General features: G+C 41.0%; 2 protein-coding genes and 1 long non-coding RNA gene across 9 annotated transcripts in view; 1 reads left to right on the forward strand and 2 right to left on the reverse strand.

The window, feature by feature from the left end:
- CSTF3 (cleavage stimulation factor subunit 3) overlaps positions 1-7,707 on the forward strand; it is an 81,219-nt gene extending 73,512 nt beyond the window's left edge. The window contains 6 exon segments of one of the 2 annotated variants that reach the window (NM_001267844.1): positions 1,055-1,124; positions 2,841-3,036; positions 5,229-5,382; positions 6,237-6,331; positions 6,478-6,538; positions 6,989-7,707. In NM_001267844.1, the coding sequence (NP_001254773.1) occupies positions 1,055-1,124; positions 2,841-3,036; positions 5,229-5,382; positions 6,237-6,331; positions 6,478-6,538; positions 6,989-7,191 (779 nt within the window). In that variant the 3' untranslated portion in view covers positions 7,192-7,707. 2 annotated transcript variants of the gene reach the window in all.
- On the reverse strand, positions 6,804-12,468 carry LOC146405313 (uncharacterized). The gene is made up of 2 exons (XR_014837101.1): positions 9,649-12,468; positions 6,804-9,213 (listed from the first exon to the last, which is right to left on the reverse strand). It is a non-coding gene; the product is annotated as an uncharacterized LOC146405313 (long non-coding RNA).
- Positions 12,469-13,000: 532 nt separating this feature from the next.
- The window catches only part of TCP11L1 (t-complex 11 like 1), a 47,395-nt gene continuing 40,741 nt past the window's right edge, over positions 13,001-19,654 (reverse strand). For all 6 annotated transcript variants that reach the window (XM_021083207.2, XM_021083208.2, XM_085011512.1 and 3 more), the window contains one exon: positions 13,001-15,731. In XM_021083207.2, the coding sequence (XP_020938866.1) occupies positions 15,529-15,731 (203 nt within the window). In that variant the 3' untranslated portion in view covers positions 13,001-15,528. The remainder of the gene's footprint in view (positions 15,732-19,654) is intronic.

The raw sequence follows: 19,654 nt of genomic DNA on the forward strand, positions 1-19,654 counted from the left end.
ATTTTAATAGATCCCTAAAAGCTTAGCAAGAAATGTCATTTTCTAACTTCTAGCTACAGAGGACCTCCTGAGACTCTTAAATTTTAATCCACTTCTTTTCCATTTACATATTTATCTACCAATCTAGATATGGTACCTATACAAGAATTTATAGTGGAGTCCCCATTGTGGCACAGCAGAAACAAATCCGACTAGGAACCCCTCTCTCAGTGGGTTAAGGATTCGGCGTTGCCATGAGCTGTGGTATAGGTCGCAGACATAGCTTAGATCTGGCGTGGCTGTGGCTGGCAGCTGTAGCTCTGATTCGACCCCTAGCTTGGGAACCTCCATATGCTCCGGTGTGGTGCTAAAAAGCAAAAAAAAAAACAAAAAACAAAAAGAATTTAAAGTAGTTAAATATAGAGTAGCCCTGATGCTGCAAAAAAAGAATGTCAAATACCTAATTTTGAGTTCGCCTTTCTTCACATTCAGTATATTTAAAAACATCAATAATCTGATGCTTACAATGTCAACAGATATATAATTTTCATTATTTAAAAAAATGAGATAACCTGATTCAGATAGCACGTTATAAATTATTTGACATTACAACTACACTGTACTATAGGAGGGCTGAATTAGAGGTGAAGAGACCTGGCCTGTATTTATGGCTCTTATTACTCAATAACAGTGAGCCAGATCCTTTTTTTTTTTTTTTTTTTTTTTTTTGGCCATCCTGTGGCACATGGAGTTCCTTGGCCAGGGGGTCAGATCTGAGCCGCAGGTGCAACCTATTGCCACAGTCGTGGCAACACCAGAATCTTTAACCCACTGTATGGGGTGGTGATCGAACCTGCATCCTGGCACTGCAGAGGTGATGCTGATCCCAGTGTGCCACAGAGGGAACTCCTCACGTTATCTTTTTGAACCTCAGGTTTCCTCATCTATAAATATTGGGTGTGATAATAGTTAACCTTTCTGCATAGGGTTTTTGTGAGGATTTAAGGAGATAATGCACTGTTTAACTGTAAAACTGAATTTTAAAAAATATTTAAAATATTTTTTAACATTCTAGAGGACAATAATACCCGAGTTTTGTTTGAACGAGTTTTAACATCTGGGAGTCTTCCTCCTGAGAAGTCTGGGTAAGCCATTGCAAAAGTTGTTGGTTGTGTTCTAATGGCAGTTTTAATCCTTGAATTGTGGTCTATGGGATGAATGTTTGCTTGTTCAGTATAAGTTTCATGAAAAATTTCCCTTCTCTCTTCAAGTTTAATATGCAAATACCTGTGTGCAGTATTTTCACACCTGTTTATTAAGATTTGTTTAAAAAAAAACCTGCATACTGAGTTTCTCTTGTGGCTCAGCAGTAACTGGACCAGTATCCATGAGGACTTAGGTTCAATCCCTGGCCTCACTCAGTGGGTTAAGGATCTGGCATTGCTGTGAGCTGTGGTGTAGGTCGCAGATGCAACTCAGGTCTGGCATAGCTGGCAGCTACAGCTCTGATTTGACTCCTAGCCTGCGAACCTCTATGTGCCACAGGTGCAGCATTAAAAAAAAGACAAAAAATTTGCCATACTGATTATTTTGAGAGATGCCTTAGCAAGTGATTATTAAATATTTGAATATATCTTTCTATATATCCCTAGAAATTTATATGAACAAATTAGTGTTTTGAAATTTTTACTTCCTTACCTGAGAGCAAAGACTCTTAATGTATTGAAAGTTTGACACATAATGTCCTTGATTCATGCTTTTGACTCTGTCAGTTTTATCAAACACAGGAACAATGGTATAGTGGTACAGTGAAAGTAGTAAGACTTTGGAGTCTTGAATTCAAATTCCAGCTTAGGAATTCCTGTCGTGGTGCAGTGGTGAACGAATCCGACTAGGAACCATGAGGTTGAGGGTTCAGTCCCTGGCCTCACTCAGTGGGTTAAGGATCTGGTGTTGCCATGAGCTGTGGTGTAGGTCACAGATGTGGCTCGGATCCCGTGTTTCTGTGGCTGTGGCGTAGGCTGGCGGCTACAGCTCCGATTTGACCCCTAGCCTGGGAACCTCCGTGTGCCTCAGGTGCAGCCTTAGAAAAGATTGCACCTGAGGCACAAAGAAAAACAAAAACAAATTCCAGCTCAGCCAATTATACCGTGGGCAGATTTCTTAACCTTACCAACCTTTACTTTTTGTTGAGTAGTAATAATGTCCACCAATATAGAGATTTTGCAGTAGTCCTACACCTAGTATATAATAGGAAATCAATGTATTACTTAAGTACAAAGGTACTTAAGGGACATTTGAGTCTCAAAAGGTTTATTTTTGGCTGTTAGAACAGTGGTGAGGCTCAGATTGTCCCCAGTGATCCATATTAATGGGGAAAAAAAAAAGAGCAGTCATGTTAAATTTTGAAATGTGTTTTTATTCATATGCGGCACCAAGAATGTATTCTACATTTTAATTCATGCCACTAAACAAAATAATACAGCCACGTCAATTCCAAAGAAATTGGAAATCTGTCTTGGTTCCTTTTTCAGTTCTTCTACCTAGAGTTTACCATCTCTAGGATAAATATCTTTCTTATTGACCAGAAAGGATAGGAAAGTATGCTAAGTAAGAGTAAAAACTAAAAAAAAGAAAAGCCTTAAATATGAAAGTATTTAGAGTGAATGGTTATATGACTATAATTTACTTTCAAATACTTAAGCAGAAACAAGATGAAGCAAATACTACTCTATTTTTCTATAGTTTGGAAATCTTTATAATAGAGATTTTTATAATTTTTAAAAAGGGGGAGGGAACTTGGGCTGTTTTATAAGCTCCAAGCCCAGAATAGTTAATTGATTATATTTATTTTCTTACAGAGAAATCTGGGCCCGATTTCTAGCTTTTGAAAGTAATATTGGTGATCTAGCTAGTATACTCAAAGTGGAGAAGAGACGGTTTACAGCATTCAAAGAAGAGTATGAAGGCAAAGAAACGGCCTTACTGGTAGACAGATACAAGTTCATGGATTTATATCCTTGCTCTGCAAGTGAACTAAAAGCTCTTGGGTATAAGGTATGTACTTGGGCTTATGAAATATTTAGTATCAGAAGCACTGAACAAAGTGCGAATCAGAATGAGAGTTAACAAACTTTTATTTTTTCCCTGAAATTGTCAGTTCTCTCTTATATCTTGAGGGAAGATGGAGGAAGTGGGGGGAGGCAAGAAAAACAAAAGAAAATCTGTGAATGTCGTTTGGGTTAGCTTTTTCTTCTAATAGTTCTTAAAACTGATGAGTATGTTTTGACAGGGGCTCTTAAGCCAAATATAATTCCTGCTACATATTTTGTAGATATAATGAAGAAGCATTATAGCTTGTTAAATCCATAAAGTTCATTGAAGGATTTGTATCTTCAGCACCGCTTCAGTGGGGCCCTTTAAGAAATTAGCTTATCTAGGAATGGAACCCCTCTGTGGACCACTGAGTCATAAGAAAACGATTCTGGTACCTGAACTCATTCAGGCCAAGAGGAAAGATTAATATTTATGCAGCCCCAGAAATAGCCCTTGCTAAGAAAATGACTGTTCAGTTGTTTCTTGATTTTTCTATGACATGTGAACAAAGACCAAGATGGAAATCCAAAAGGAAGCTATATGCACAACAGTCCTTCCCCCCGGTCTCAAACCAGAGCTCTTTTTTCTTATTGAGAAACCCTTTTTCTTACAGAAGGCAGCAGTACAGAATAAATAACACGGGTGATGGTGTGAGGTACCGGGAGACGTGAGCCAGAAGGGGGTTTGCCATTCAAAAGAGACCAAAATAATAATAATAATAATAATAATAACCACCCCCACAACAGTCCTTTTAAGCCAACCAGCATTAGGATGTTCCTCGCCATCATTCTCCATTTCCTCACTGCCCTCCTTTAGCCCAGGTCGCACTGGTCTGATGTCTGAGCCAGATTAAAATGGACTTTAGGCCTTTTCATTCATGGAAGCGCCAGTGTGCCAGCCCTGTATTCCTATCCTGAAGTAATGGGGTGAAAAGATTCTGCTTCTGGAAAAGCCAAAGACGTTTTAAGGCTCCTTTGTGGAAATGGTAGGAAAGGCTATGACTTTGCTAAAATGAAAATGGGAATTAAGGAAGTTAATTAAAATATCTTACTACTTCTAAGTAGAACTACTTAAATATTAATTTTCCATCTTTTATTTCTGTTTCTACTCTTGTTTATTTGGGAATTATTATGCTTCTGTATGCACATAAGTGATAGAGAAAAAGGACCAAATAAAATAAAATAAAGGCAATTCCCGATGGGCCTACTCATTTAGATATGCCATCAACTGCATATGAGCAAGTTTTGAGAACGTGAAATTCTCTTATGTCCCTTGATGGTTGCAAAGAGGCTCTTTTGGTTCTAGGCAGGCATACTGACACCAGTTACCTGTAGCAGAGGAAGCTCCCTGGGAGAAGGCCTCTCTAATAGGTAGCATGTTGCTCCCTTGACATCTCTCTCAGCCCTAGTAGGCACTGCTGGAATGCTTAAAAGAAAGACTGGATGGGTAAGGAAGTCAGAGAGGCCTGTGCTCTCAGCTCCTCTACTTTTTAGCCATATACCTCGGAGACAGCAGACCCTCTTTCAGTGTCCGTCTCATCTATAAAGTGGAGATGTTACTATTTGCCTCCGCAGAGAGGGAAAAAATGGCAAATATTGTCTGACAAATAGTGGCTGCTTCAACAAACACCTCTCCCCTGTAACAGTATGTTGGGAGTAACTTTTCATTTCATTAGCAAAATCCTATTAGTGTAAGTGACAAGCTTTATGTTTGCTTTTATGAAACAGCACCTCACTTAATCCAGTATCTTCACTTAAAGAATCTGCTAGATGATGTTCAATTTTAGTGGAAGGGAAAGATCAGAAAAATACCTAATAAGACTGCAGATTTTCTTCCAAATTACCCCACCTATACCTGGTCTCTATTTACCTACAAAAACTTGTATCTATCCTACAAATGTCCTACCTGTTGACACTTAGTCTAATGATTCTTATCGAGGGTTGGGGTAAGCTTATGAAATGCCAAGTCTTTAGAGCTTTTTGGCTTTCCTTGTTGAGTATTTAACCATCATGGACATTCTCACTTATCTCTCTCCATACTCTCTGTGGTTTTAACCTGGTTATTCACAGCGTATCCTCAAGATTGTAAAGCTGCACAGTTATACTCTATAAGTCCCTTTTTAGGTTTAGGATTCTTCTGTTCTGCATTTTCAGGATGTCTCCCGTGCTAAGCTAGCAGCTATAATTCCAGACCCAGTTGTAGCTCCTTCTATAGTGCCTGTTCTGAAAGATGAAGTGGATAGAAAACCAGAATACCCTAAACCAGACACTCAGCAGATGATTCCATTTCAGCCACGACATTTAGCACGTAAGCCATGACTTCAGATCCAGTACTGAGATCTCAGTTGGTTGGTTGGTTTAAATCCAGAGGTGTGGGGGGCAAAATAATGTGACCTTTCCATTGTAGGTTAATTATTAGACCAGGGTCATTATGTATGATAAGTGGTTTGGCTATAGTCTTTGAACCAAGATGAGTTCAAAATGTCTTGGAGTTCCCTGGTTGCCTAGTGGTTAAGGACTTGGTGTTGTCACTGCTGTGACTCGGGTCACTCCTGTGCGTGAGTTGACTCCCAGGCCTAGGAACTTCTGTGTGCTGTGTGCATGGCCAAAAAGAAAGAAGAAAAAAAACCAAAACACCTCATTGATCCAGACTGCAGTAATCCATTTTGGCAGTGATACTTAAGACAGTTTTCAGAAATGCTGCTACATACAGACTATCTGCACAACTGGAAACTTACTTTGGTGATGTTATTTTGTATTGTTTATACTTACTAATTGGTAGTAGCCCCTATGGATTCTTTTGGAACAAGTCCATTATGATTAAATATGTTACTATAGAACTGATTTTAATGGGATTGCTGAAAAAATGACTTGTGAGGCTGAGGCATGATCTTTGACAAAAACTGACTAGCTCAGCCCCTGGACTGTCTTACACAGAGTCACTTGTTTACTTTTTTGCTTCCCAGGGCCATGGGGTTGAGACTGCTTTCACTGTCTCACCCGCTTGAGTTTGGTCAAACATGCAAGAAAGAGCACTAAACACATTTTAAAGTGTCCAGAACAAAGCAAGATAAAGACCATATTTATGTACAAATTACTTATTTTAGTTCTTGTATGTATAGAAATTCTTCGATCACATTAGATTCCTACTTTCTCTTACAGCTCCAGGTTTACACCCTGTCCCTGGTGGAGTATTCCCAGTACCACCTGCAGCAGTTGTTTTAATGAAACTTCTCCCTCCTCCTATTTGTTTCCAGGTTTGTTCACTATTTTCATGATAGATATTTGCTCTACGGGTAATTATAGTAATTGTGTGCTGTTTTTCTTGGATCGTGGGAAATGTAAAGTAGAGCTATTAACTTGTCACGTTATTGGGGATTAAATTTTCTTTGTATCAAAATAGGGTCCTTTTGTACAAGTGGATGAATTGATGGAAATTTTCCGAAGATGCAAGATACCAAATAGTAAGTGATGAGGCTCATTTTCTGAGGGAACTTCACATTGTTTTTTGGAGTGGAATTCACATTGTTGTCTCCTAGGCAGGAGAGATTATCGTTCTTTGCCACTGAAGTTTCCAGAACCACCTGGCCATCTTGCAGAAGTACACTGAAACCTAGGAGGGATTCAAACCCTCTTTGGCACAGAGAGGCTTGTTCATATTCTAATTCTACTATGAAAAATGTCATTAAAAGCTTATCTTTTCTATTCATGTGAACATGCACTATCAGATATGGCTTATGAAAATAATTTTATTAATTTAACAGCAGCTCTTTTGTCTTTTAACTATATAGTATCCCATGCTTTGCTCCTGGCAGGCTATAAATTATTACACTAAGCATAAGCTACCCAAAGTAGTAGCCAGTCCCAGTCTTCTGAATGTCCTCCAATAGTCCTTTTTTGTTCTGCTTCAACAGCAGTTGAAGAGGCTGTGAGGATCATTACTGGAGGAGCCCCCGAGCTGGCTGTGGAAGGCAATGGCCCGGTGGAAAGTAATGCAGTGCTCACCAAGGCTGTCAAAAGGCCCAACGAGGATTCAGATGAAGATGAGGAGAAGGGGGCTGTCGTCCCTCCCGTTCATGACATTTACAGAGCGAGGCAGCAGAAGCGGATTCGGTGAAGCAGGCACAGAACGTGCCTCTGAAGGAAAACTCTTTATCCAGGATTCCTTTTGCCTCTTAAGTCATATGTTTCAAAGAGACAATGCTTTGTTACAAGGTTCTTGGAAACAAAGTTGTATTGTCATTGGTGCCTCTGTCATATGGTTCTTGAGAAAAACCAACCAACCAACCTATGTGAATTTTAGGACTGGGAACAGACCTATGCTCTAAGCAAAATTAGGTTTTCAAGAATGTGAGAACAGTGCAAAATAACAACCACATTTTGTTCCCTCTTCAAGGGTGTCTTGTATGTACCACTTGAAGACTTGAGGGTTTTCAACAGTTTTATTTTAAAAACTGGATGGCTTATGATTGTAGAGCATTTTATCACATTTTCTGAAAACAGCTGTTCTTGGTTTGCTTATGTAGAGTCCTGCCTTATTGTTTGTTTTATTTATGGCAGAATGTATGAAATCGGTTTTGTAGTTTAAAATTTTAAAACAATCCTTTAAAACAATAAAAGGATCTCAAAAAAAGTCGTATCTCCTGCTGCTGCTTTCATTTAGGTTTTATTTAAAATAGCTACTTAGGTTATGCAGCCAATACCATTTAAAAAAAAAAAAGTGTCAACAGGACTTCCTGTTGTGGTTCAGTGGGTTAAGAACCTAAGTATCCATGATAATGTGGGTTTGATCCCTGGCCTTGCTCAGTGGGTTAAAGGATCCAGAGTTGCTGCAAGCTGTGGTGTAGGCTGTGTATGTGGCTCAGATCTGGTGTGGCTGTGGCGTAGGCCAGCAGCTGCAGCTCCAATACAACCCCTAGCCTGGGAACTCTGCAAGTTCACCCCTAAAAAGCAAAAATAAAAGTGTCAACAATATAAGGAAAAATTACCTTATGTTTACTGTGCACACATTTAGCTGTTGTCCTGCTGGTCTTTTCTGCTACTATTTGAAAACATAAGGGATCCATTTTCAAGAGGCAAATTAAAACATTTTAGAAATCCTCAAGTATGTGAGTGCATTTTCCCCAAATTAAATCTGAGAAAGACTGAGATATTTTATCCTTCTTTTAAAGCAACAAAAGTTTGGGAATTCCTTTAATTACTCACTGTCTTACTCTCACATAAATATATTTCAAAAGGTGCTTAGCATTCAGGAACATTTTTCTTCATCAGCTAAACAAAAATAGCATTAAAGAAAACTACAGCCAAGTAACTATAACTAAAATCTACTAACTACAGTGAGCAAAAGCTTACCATGCAAATTAAGTCAAAGAACTAAGTTTTGTTCTTTGTTAGCAACATTACCTCCTAGAGACTCATTTATAGAAAACTTGACCAAAAACTAGTTGAGCCTAAGGATTGTGATACAGAATAAAAGCTGAAAATAAGGAAGAAAAAAAGAGGGAAGAAAAGTATCAAGGCTATAAAGAGACAATCTTACCTATTGGGCACAACAATTTAGAATACGAATTCAAGTATGATTAAATATCAGCTTCAAATATTTCTATTAGACACTTACAATGGAAAAAAGGTTATCTTGATATGATTTTTGGGCCATGCCTATGGCATGTGGAAGTTCCTGGACCAGGGATCAAACCTGTGCCACAACCCCAACCCAAGCCGCTGCAGTAACACCACCAGATCCTTAACCTACTTGCCACAAGGGAACTCCTTATTTATATGTAGCAAGGTTATTCTTACTTAAGTTGATCAAAAGCTTGTCTTTCCAGTATTTTCCTAGTTGAATAGTTTCCTCAAAACAAAGTCAGCTGTCTCTAACTCAAATTTTATCTTCTCAAGTATCATTTCTAAGCAATATGGTTGTTTTTTTAAATATGGTTATTAATAAAACAATCTGAAAGGCACAAGTAGTACCATATAGCAGAGACGTTAAAATATAGAAACATGGGCATTCCCATCATGGCGCAGTGGTTAACGAATCCAACTAAGAACTATGAGGTTGGGGGTTCGATCCCTGGCCTGGCTCAGTGGATTAAGGATCCAGCATTGCCATGAGCTGTGGTGTAGGTCGCAGTCGAGGCTCGGATCCCGTGTTGCTGTGGCTCTGGTGTAGGCCAGTGGCTACAGCTCGGATTGGACCCCTAGCCTGGGAATCTCCATATGCTGCAGGAGTGGCCCTAGAAAAGGCAAAAAGACAAAAAAAAAAAAAAAACCCAAAAAACAAAAACATAAAATACAGAAATATGGAATCTTTTCTGAAGTGCTACCTTTGGGTGGTGGTTTGAAGACAACAGATGGTTATTATAATTACTCTTCCTACACATTTCTTTTTTTCTTTTTTTTTGTCTTTTGTCTTTTTGTCTGTTGTTGTTGCTATTTCTTGGGCCGCTCCCGCGGCATATGGAGGTTCCCAGGCTAGGGGTCGAATCGGAGCTGTAGCCACCGGCCTACGCCAGAGCCACAGCAACGCGGGATCCGAGCCGCGTCTGCGACCTACACCACAGCTCACGGCAACGCCGGATCGTTAACCCACTGAGCAAGGGCAGGGACCGAACCCGCGACCTCATGGTTCCTAGTCGGATTCGTTAACCACTGCGCCACGACGGGAACTCCCCTACACTTATTTCTAAGACTTTTAACATGATTATTGTCCAAATGTTTGATGATTCTCTTTGTAAACATAGTTGAGTGAGTAGCATAATGTCAGAAACCCGAACCTACTTTTGGAACTCTGTGCAGCTTCTCAGGGTATACAGAGCCAGTCCTACATATCCTAGGACTCTCATATATCTGTACTGGACCCAGAGAAATTACCAAAAAAGTACCCATATCTTTCCTCTTTACAAAAACAGTTAACATCTCCTCACAATTCTAGAACTGGATAAAATGTAAGAACTATAAACCCTTCCTAAACCCAAAATCAAAACTTTGTTTAGCCTTTAGCACTAAATTTCAAATGAGAGGTTTTATCTATCTTGCCACACACGTAAAGCAAAAGGTTATAGCTACCTAGTAAATGTAAAACTGATCACTGGAAAAAAATGAAAAAATATACCACTTTTGTCAGCATATTGGCCTTAGGCAACAATTATGAATTTATTTGGTAATAATAATCCTCTGTCGGCATTATATCTAATATGTAAAGCTAAGAGTTCATTTACATGATAGTGAAATTATAATTACCATGCTCATAAATTTTGGTTGTTACTTTTTTTTTTTTTTTAAGAGCCACACTCACAGCATATGGAGGTTCTCAGGCTGGGGGGTCTAATTGGGAGCTGCAGCTGTGGGCCTGCACCACAGCCACAGCCACAGCCACTCGGGATCCGAGCCGCATCTGCGACCCACACCACGGTCCACGGCAACGCCGGATCCTTAACCCACCGAGCGAGGCCAGGTCAAATTCCTAGTCGGATTCATTTCTGCTGTGCCACGACGGGAATTCCAGTTTTTACATTTCAACTCCCAAGGCAAACCTCATTAAAGTTGGTAGTTCTTACTTAATTATGACATTCGGCAAGTGAAGTTAGATTTTATTTCATAAAAACTTCAGAAGTCTTGAAAGGTAACTCATACCAAGTAACACAATTCAAGCACCCTATTACTGATTTAAGTAAAATCTTAAGTATTTAACAAAAGTCAGCTTACCAGGCTCTGGGAATAAAATTCCAAAAAACCAATTCAGTTTATGAAATTTTCTACCCCACCTGAGCCCGGACCAAAGTTCTGCTTTGAGCTTATAGAAGACAGTGCTTTAAAAAGCAGAGGCAGAGTTCCCGTTGTGGCTCAGTGGTTGACAAACCCGACTAGTATCCATGAGGACTAGGGTTCAATCCCTGGCCTTGCTCAGTGGGTTAAGGATCTGGCATTGCCGTGAGCTGTGGTGTAGGTCATAGATGCGGCTCAGATCTGGTGTGGCTGTGGCGTAGGGCGGCAGCTACAGTTCTGATTCTACCCCTAGCCTGGGAACCTCCACATGCCACAAGTGCGACCCTAAAGAGACAAAAAGCAGCGGCAACGAAACTGAGAAAGAAAAAAAAAGGGAGTGTTACTTTGATTATAAGGTTGTTTTTAAGTTAGAAGTTAAAACTTCAAGGTTCTCAATGTTTAGTTCAGATAAAACAAATATAAACATAGTGAAAACTATTGCTATTAATTCCAGACACACCTGATTTCTACATTAAGCATTATTCCATCAAGCCAGGCCTACAGATTAGTTCAGAAGGTAACATAAGTATGACGGAAACCCACACTAGGGGCAGTTTTAAGTAAAATTCTGCTTGTTTAGATTTCTGACACTTATTTCTAGGACTCTAGCTTTTTTCTCAGATTATCAGTGAACATTTGCTACCTTAATAGAGGTTTTTAGGCATAAAGGTTTTCCCCTCCCCCATCCCGTGACTTTGCTGTGAATACTGTGAATAAAAGGGCTGTGCATCAAAATAGGTATATAATACAAAACCCAATATCAATACACAATTGCAGGCCACGCTTCCTTCTGAGATGGACCACGTTCTATCTCTAAGTAAACCTGTGTATCTCTCTAAATAAACCTGCTTTCACTTTAAAAAAAGCCACAATTGCAAACATTTTTGTAATTCTTTATTTAGATTATGTTTTCAGTGAGACAATGCCTTTGAATATGAGTCTGAGAGCCCATCATCCACTACCATTCAGTCCTCCACTCATTTGTTCATTCATGCACTCAGTTCAAATAATAAAGAGGTAGAAATGGGGAAAAGTCACCGGCGTGGAGGTGAATGGTGGCAGACAAGATAAGATTGCAGCTCTAGTACAGAAGAGATGATAAAATAACAGTCTTGGGAAAGGACAGGAGGAAAATCTTTGCTATAGGCCTGAAAAATGCGCTTGACACTGACAGTCGAATCTATGGTGAGCACAGATGTGCACCCACTGGCAGAGGGTTTTATGTGCTCCTTTGTTGCTAATAAAGCAGTTTATAGTCCTTTTTCATGTACAAGCATTATCAAATTTTATCCTCACAAGAAGTGTGAGTTAGGAGTATTCCTGTTTTACAGATGAGAATATGGAGCCCAAGAAAGAATGGCTGGCCCCATATCACAACCTGAAAGAAGGCAACAGAGGAAAGACTCAACCCAGATTTTTCCTCTAAATCAGGAACTTTCTGGACAAGCCTGCTGAGTCTATTTAAGCTATTTCAGTCATTTTTAGCACAGAATGTCAGAACTGGAAAGGCGCTTACAGGTCAAACCTAGTCTGTTCATTTCATCAGTACTGGAAATGGGTCCTGATTTGCCCCAGCTAATCACATAACAGAAATAGGATCCAAACTCTGGTTTCCTGACACTCCCAGTCTTTCCACTCTACCACCCTCCCTCAAAATTAAAAGAAATACAAATGAGATACATATAAATCAGGGTATGCCAAAAGGTCACTGGAAATCAAACAGCAAACACCTATTTGCTCTCTTTGAAACTCACCAGAAAAGTAGTTGCTTTATTCCCAGGAATCTTTGGGCTTTGGAGAAATTAAAATAACACGGCCACAAAAACAGAGCTGCTGAATAACCCATTCAAAACTGTCAGCATGTGCATATTATATGCCTACAATGTCAAACTTTTTTTTTTTTTTTTTTTTTTTTTTGCTTTTTGCTTTTTAGGGCCGGACCCGCAGTATAACGGAAGTTTCCAGGCTAGGGGTCAAATGGCAGCTGCAGATGCCAGCCTACACCACAGCCACAGCAACGGGGGATCCAAGCTGCATCTGTGACCTACACTGCAGCTCATGGCAATGCCGGATCCTTAACCACTGAGCGAGGTCAGGGATGGAACCTGCATCCTAATGGATACTTGTCAGGTTCATAACCCAATAAGCCACAACAGGAATTCTCATGTCAAATTCTTTAATAGCTTTTCTTCATAGAGAAAAAAGTTTCTACACACCTGTCCACTGCATTAACCAAGAAGATATCAGTGTGATTCTTCCCTGAAGTCTATCTAGAGTTGGGTTATATGGTTACATAAACATATTTTACTGCTTGCTTTAGAATTAATGAGATTTAAAAAACAACACTTAGAACCCACCCACCATCTTCCCAATCAACTGAGAGACAACTTTAAACAAGGTTCTAAACAGTCATTCATTCACTCAGGAGACCATCAAAAAAATTTAAGTGACCTACTGATATTGACCCAACGCTCAAAGGCGCTCAGGTCTACCTACTTGGAGTCAAGTACTACTGCCAAATAAACTTCGCACTTTCACAAAAGATTCTTGTTTTCCATAAACCTGTTAGGCAGGAAATCATGTCAAATCCAATCAGTACGCAGCACATAAAACCAATTCAATCCTGAAGGATAGTTTGCCAAAAGGTATTTTGTCTTGGAGGGAGAGCTGTAGCGGGGGAGTTACAAGCTTAGCAAACATTTCCTGAGTGACTATATGAACTTCTGCCCTTAGTGATAATCCAATGACATCCCAGGAAAAAACAAAAACAAAAACAAAACCAAAACTAGCTCACTTATCTTCAAAGAGCAACAACAAAACCATTCAATATGAATATCGTGATTCTGAACTCTGCCCTTCATTCTGGCTCTTGGAGAATTCCACCAGTGGACACTGAGGTAGTGGGGACCACGGGAGTCTGGGACGCTCCCTGTTACATATGCATCTAGATTTCAAGCTGTCCAAACTTCACTTTGTGCATGTAGGAATCCATGGAGGGGGAAAAAAAATCTACTGAGAGTTAACTTTTACACAAGAAATCAGAAAGAGCTTTTGAGGATAATTGCTGTAGGAGCGGGTGACCCCCCCCTGCATCAGTGGGGGTAAAGCTCCTCTCCCCCTCATCCCTGTTGCTGGTAGGGTGGGGGACCACCCTCCCCCCGCACCCAATGCTGAGGCAAAAACAAGAGCGCTGCACCCGGAAGCCCATTCTCTACGAGCCCGGAGCACAGCTGCCAGGGCTCCTTATCTCCAGAGACTGTTCCAGAGGTGGCCTCACTGAATACTAGATGTGAAGCTGTTCTTTAAAAGTTCTACTTATTGAACTTTCATCCCCTCCCAGAGAAATCAGGGAAGGTTTGTGGTCCTTGAGCCTAAAACTTGGATCATATGACCTCCAACCATGTCATGTACATTTCTGACCGCAGGTAAAAACACTACAGCACGATCTGGAGCAAATATCTGAAGAAATCACATTCCCCCCACATGCCCGCTCACTGCTCTGGGGCCTGCTCTCACTGGACGGTCGGTCTACGGGGAGGATGTCTCTCAACCTCCAAGCCGCCCCGGCCCTCATCAGCTTCAGTGAAGGGATTCCTTGTGTGATTTCACCCCTTGCTGTCCTAGCAGTTGGAGCGATGGCCCCACAACTTAGGTCATGGCTCTGTTTCTATCCTGATGGCCCTGTCTAAAACGCACACAGGCACGTGCACACATTTTATTTTTTAGCAGAACAGGTCATTTGCGAGACCTAAGCGACCTTTTCAGTCACAGGATCTGCCAGGAATTATTGTCACCCAAGTTCCTCAGTAAATACGGTTCAAAAACCCAGGGATTTTCTATGACTTCCTTATCCAACAAATATGTAGGCTTAGGCTATTTTATCTGAAAAAAACTTAAATCCAATTCTGGAATTCACATCTAATCAATATACCTATGTATTCTAACAGAGTGAGTTTTTCAGTGACAACTTCAGGCATCTTCTTTTATATTACACCAATATATATTTTAAAAAAATAATCTTCCTTACTTTCAAGGCATAAAAGTCACAGAATTTTCCTTTCTCTAGGTCCCCAAGCTGCTATCATCCAGGCTCAGGAGTAATTCTGTATAAAAGAATGAGCTTTTTAAAATCAAATCACTCTCCTTTGGGGCTCCGGCTGGGCCAGGCGGGGAGAAAGCACTGAGTAAGTGGGGAGGAGGAGTGAGACTGCAAAGGCCTAACACGAAATACCGGGAGTTGAGGCGAGGGGTTGGGGGCTGAGGGGCGGGAACCTAAACACAGTCATGGCTTGGTTTCTCTTACTCTGGAGTGGCTGTCAGATACTCTTGGGTGTCTGAAAGAGAAACGACCCAGACGCTAGAAGGGAGGTCCCGGGCTCCCAGGAGGGACAAGGCAGCCGCGATCACAATAGAGCCGGGGTGGAGAAATACAGCAGCCCAGCGTTTAAAAGCTGCGGCTTCCTGTATCACTCAAGGTAACAGAAAGCTTCTCTGATATGTAAACTTGCACTCATAAATACAAACCCTCAAAAGAGAATTCAGTGCATTTTTCAAGTCTTTTCAACAGTGATACACAATATTTCCTTTTGGGGTCTGGGCTGTTAATACAACTGGACTAAATATCCATTTTCCAAAGCAACATTACAGCTGAGAACAGGTATTCTGAGTCAAGGGGGTAATACCGGCCTTAGGACGTGGCCAGGATCTTACTGAGGATGGCATCATAGTAGGGGCTGAAGACCATCTTGTTATAGTTGACCAGGCGAACGAATTTAACGGCGACTTCCTCCAGCTCCTTCTGAACCGGACCCAACCCCCCAGGGGCTGTGGGCAACGGCTTCTGATGACTTGAGGCAAGGTGGGTTTCTAAGAAAGTCAAGATTCGGGAATCTGCAATAGAAAAGAAAGCAGTTGTTTTGGGTTTGTTTTTTTTTTTTTTCCTTGGTCAGGGTGACACAACAAACGTCTGTGTTTTGATGCTACAGTTTTTAGCTTAATCATCCCTCTCAGCAGAGTCTGCCCTGACCTCTCCCAGGCCAGGTCCCCACAGGACCTCCCATTTCTGAACATTCATCCCATTTGTAGTGCTTCCTCTCTGTCCAGCTGCTTTGCTTCACGGGGCGGGGGGGCACACTCACCTTATTCATCGCTGTCTCCCTGGCACACAGCACAGTGCAGGCCATGAGACCTGGCTGCCAGTCACAGCCTGAAATACACTTGGAAAGCAAGGATAAACTACGAACACAAAAGGAGAGACTGGCACGTGGGCAGGTTCTGCTCTCAGGAGACCAGCACATACTAAGACCAGCATTAGACACTGCTGAGTAGCCAGAAAAAGTGGGGTGGGGTGGGGGGATAAAGCAGGAAATCTAAGTTCAAAAAAGAAGAGAAAAGAGGAGGACTAAGATTAAGAAGGCCTCATATTCTCTCACAAAAGCAACAAAATGATAACCAAGTGCTGAACCTTCAACCAAATAGACTGCAAACTACCAAAAAAAGATATCCTACTCCAGAAGACAAAGAGGAGGCCACATCAAGACCGTAAGGAGGGGTGATTAGGCAATCCAAGCAACCCCATACCTGCTGGGTAGGTGGCCCACATGCTGGAAAGCAATGGTATCGCAGAGGCTCACTGACGGGAGTGAGAGTTCTGGGCCCCATGTCAGGTTCCCACGCCTGGGGATTTGGCATTGGGAGGAAGAGCCCCGGAGCATTTGGTGCTATGGGCCAGCAGGGCTTGTGTGCAGGAGCTCTACAGGAATGGGGGAAACAGAGCCCCATTCTTGAAAGGCATACAGAGGCTTTCATGTGCACTGGGTCCCAGGGCAAAGCAGAGACTCCATAGGAATCTGGGTCAGACCTGCCTGCAGTTCTTGGAGGATCTCCTGGGAAAACAGGGGGTGACTGTGGCTCGTTGTTGGGGAAGGACAGTGGAGCCAAAGGCCTCGGAAATAATCACCAGCGTGTGCTCCTCTAGAAGTGGCCATTTTGGAAAAATCTGGCTCCACCCAACAGTGCTAAGAAGCCCCAGGCCAAATAATAATCCAGCTGGGAACACAGCCCCACCCGTCAGCAAACTGGCTGCCTAGAGATCACCCCCAAGGCACACAACTGCCTCTAATCTCACCCAGAGACACAGCCCCACCCACCAGAGGGATAAGAATCAGCTCCACCTACCAATGGGCAGCCACCAGTCCTTCCCATCAGGAAGTCTGCAGCAAGCCCCCTGTACCAACTTCAGCCACAAGGGTGGCAGACAGACATCAGAAGCAAGAGAGGCTACAACCCTATTGTCTGCAAAAAGGAGACCACATCACAAATCTATACAAAATGAAAAGGCAGAGAATTATGACACAGATAAAGGAATAAGAAAAAAACCCAGAAAAATAGATAAGTGATCTGGAGATTATCAGCCTCAATGAAAAAGACTTTAAACTGATGATAGCAAAGACAATTCAAGATCTTAGAAATAGACTGGAGGCAAAGATTGATAAATTACAAGAAACACTGAGCAAAGAAATAGAAGGTTTAAGGATTAAACAAGCAGAGATGCAAAATACAATAACTGAAATAAAAAAATTCACTAGAAGCAACCAACAGCAGAAAACAGGAGGCAGAAGAAAGAATAAGCAAGGTGGAGGGCAGACTAGTGGAAATAACTGATGCAGAACAGAAAAGAGAAAAAAGACAAAAGAAATGATGACAGTCTAAGAGAACTCTGGGACATCAAATGCACCAATATCCATATTTATACGGGTGCCAGAGGAGAAGAGAGAAAGGGTCAGAGAATATATTTGAAGAGATAATAGCTGAAAACTCCTCACAAGAGAAAAGAATCACTCATTCAAATCCAGGAAGCTCGACAAGTACTATATAAAGTAAACTAAAGGAGGAACACGCAGAGACACATATTAACCAAACTGACCAAAATCAAAGGGGGTTTGGGATAGAAATGCTCTAAAATTGGGTTGTGATGATTGTTGTATACCTATAAATGTAATAAAATTGAGTAATAAAAAAAATTAAAGACAAGGAGAAAATATTGAAAGCAGCTACAAAAAGGAAACAAATAACATACAAGGGAATGCTGACAAGGTTATTGACAGATTTTTCAGCAGAAACTCTGCAGTACAGAAGGGAGTGGCATGATATACTTAAAGTGGTGAAAGGAAAAAACCTCCAACCAAGACTGCTCTACCCAGCAAGCTCTCATTCAGATTTGAAGCAGAAATCAGAAGCTTTACAGACAAGCAAGAGCTAAAAGAATTCAGTACCACTAAACCAGCTTTACAACAAATACTAAAGGAACTTCTCTAGGTGGAAAAGAAAAAGTCACAACTAGAAACAAAAATATGACAAATGACAAGGCTCACCAGTAAAGGCATACATATAGTAAAGGTGGGAAATCATCCACACGCAAATACGCTACCAAAACCAGAAATCGTGAGAAGAGGAGGGGACAAATGTTGGACACTGGAGATGCACTAGCAATTAAGAGACCAGCAACTTAAAACAATCTGTGTGTGTGTGTTTGTGTGTGTAGACTCCTATACCAAAACTTCATGGTAACTACACGCCAAAAATCTGCAATAGATACACACACTAATAAGAAAAGGCAACCCAAATACAATACTAAAGATAGTCATCAAACCACAAGAGATGAGAACAAGAGAAGTAGGGAAGAAAAAAAGACCAACAAAAATAAATCCAAAACAGTTAATAAAATGTCAATAAGAACATACATATCAATAATTATCTTAAGTATAAATGGACTAAATGCCCCAACCAAAAGACACAGACTGGATGAATGGAAAAAGAAACTAGACCCGTATATTTGCTGTCTTCAAGAGACCCACTTCACTTCTGGGGACACATACAAACTGAAAGTGAGAAGATGGAAGAAAATATTCCATGCAAATGGGAATCAGAAGAAAGCTGGAGTAGCAATATTGATATCAGACAAAACAAACCTTAAAATAAAGAATATTACAAGAGACAAAGAAGGATATTACATAATGATCAAAGGATCAATCCAAGAAAAAGATATAACAATTGTACATATATATGCACCCAACATAGGATCACCTCAATACATAAGGCAGCTGCAAATAACCTTAAAAGTAAAAACTGACAATAACACAATAGCAGAGGGCTTTAACACTCCACTTACATCAATGGAGAGATCATCCAGATAGAAAATCAACAAGAAAATACAGGCCTTATATGATGCATTAGACCAGATGGACTTAATAGATATTTATAGAACATTCCATCCAAAAGCAGCAGAACAGGAGTTCCCGTTGTGGTACAACAGAAATGAATCTGACTAATATCCATGAGGATGCAGGTTTGATCCCTGGCCTTGCTCAGTGGGTCAGGGATCTGGTGTTGCCATGAGCTGTGGTATATGGAGGCCTCAGATGTGGCTCAGATTCCATGTTGCTGTGGCTGTAGCTCCAATTTGACCCCTAGCCTGGGAACCTCCATATGCCACAGGTGTGGCCGTAAAAAGCAAAACCAACCAACCAACCAAAAAAGCAGCAAAATACACATGCTTCTAAGTGCATGCAGGACATTCTCTAGGATAGATCACATTCTGGGCCACAAATGAAGTCATGGCAAATTTAAGGAAACTGAAATCATACCAAGGATCTTTTCCAACTGCAACACTATATAACTGGAAATCAACAGCAAGAAAAAAATGGCAGGAGTTCCCATTTTGGCACAATGGAAACGAATCCGACTAGGAACCATGAAGTTGCAGGTTCGATCCCTGGCCTCGCTCAGTGGGTTAAGGATCTAGTGTTGCCGTG

The sequence above is a fragment of the Sus scrofa genome, chromosome 2, assembly GCF_054392235.1.
Source record: "Sus scrofa isolate SSC_HxYL_T2T_F1_AM1 chromosome 2, Sscrofa_HxYL_maternal_Yorkshire_Landrace_v2.0, whole genome shotgun sequence".
Classification (NCBI taxonomy): Eukaryota; Metazoa; Chordata; class Mammalia; order Artiodactyla; family Suidae; genus Sus; species Sus scrofa.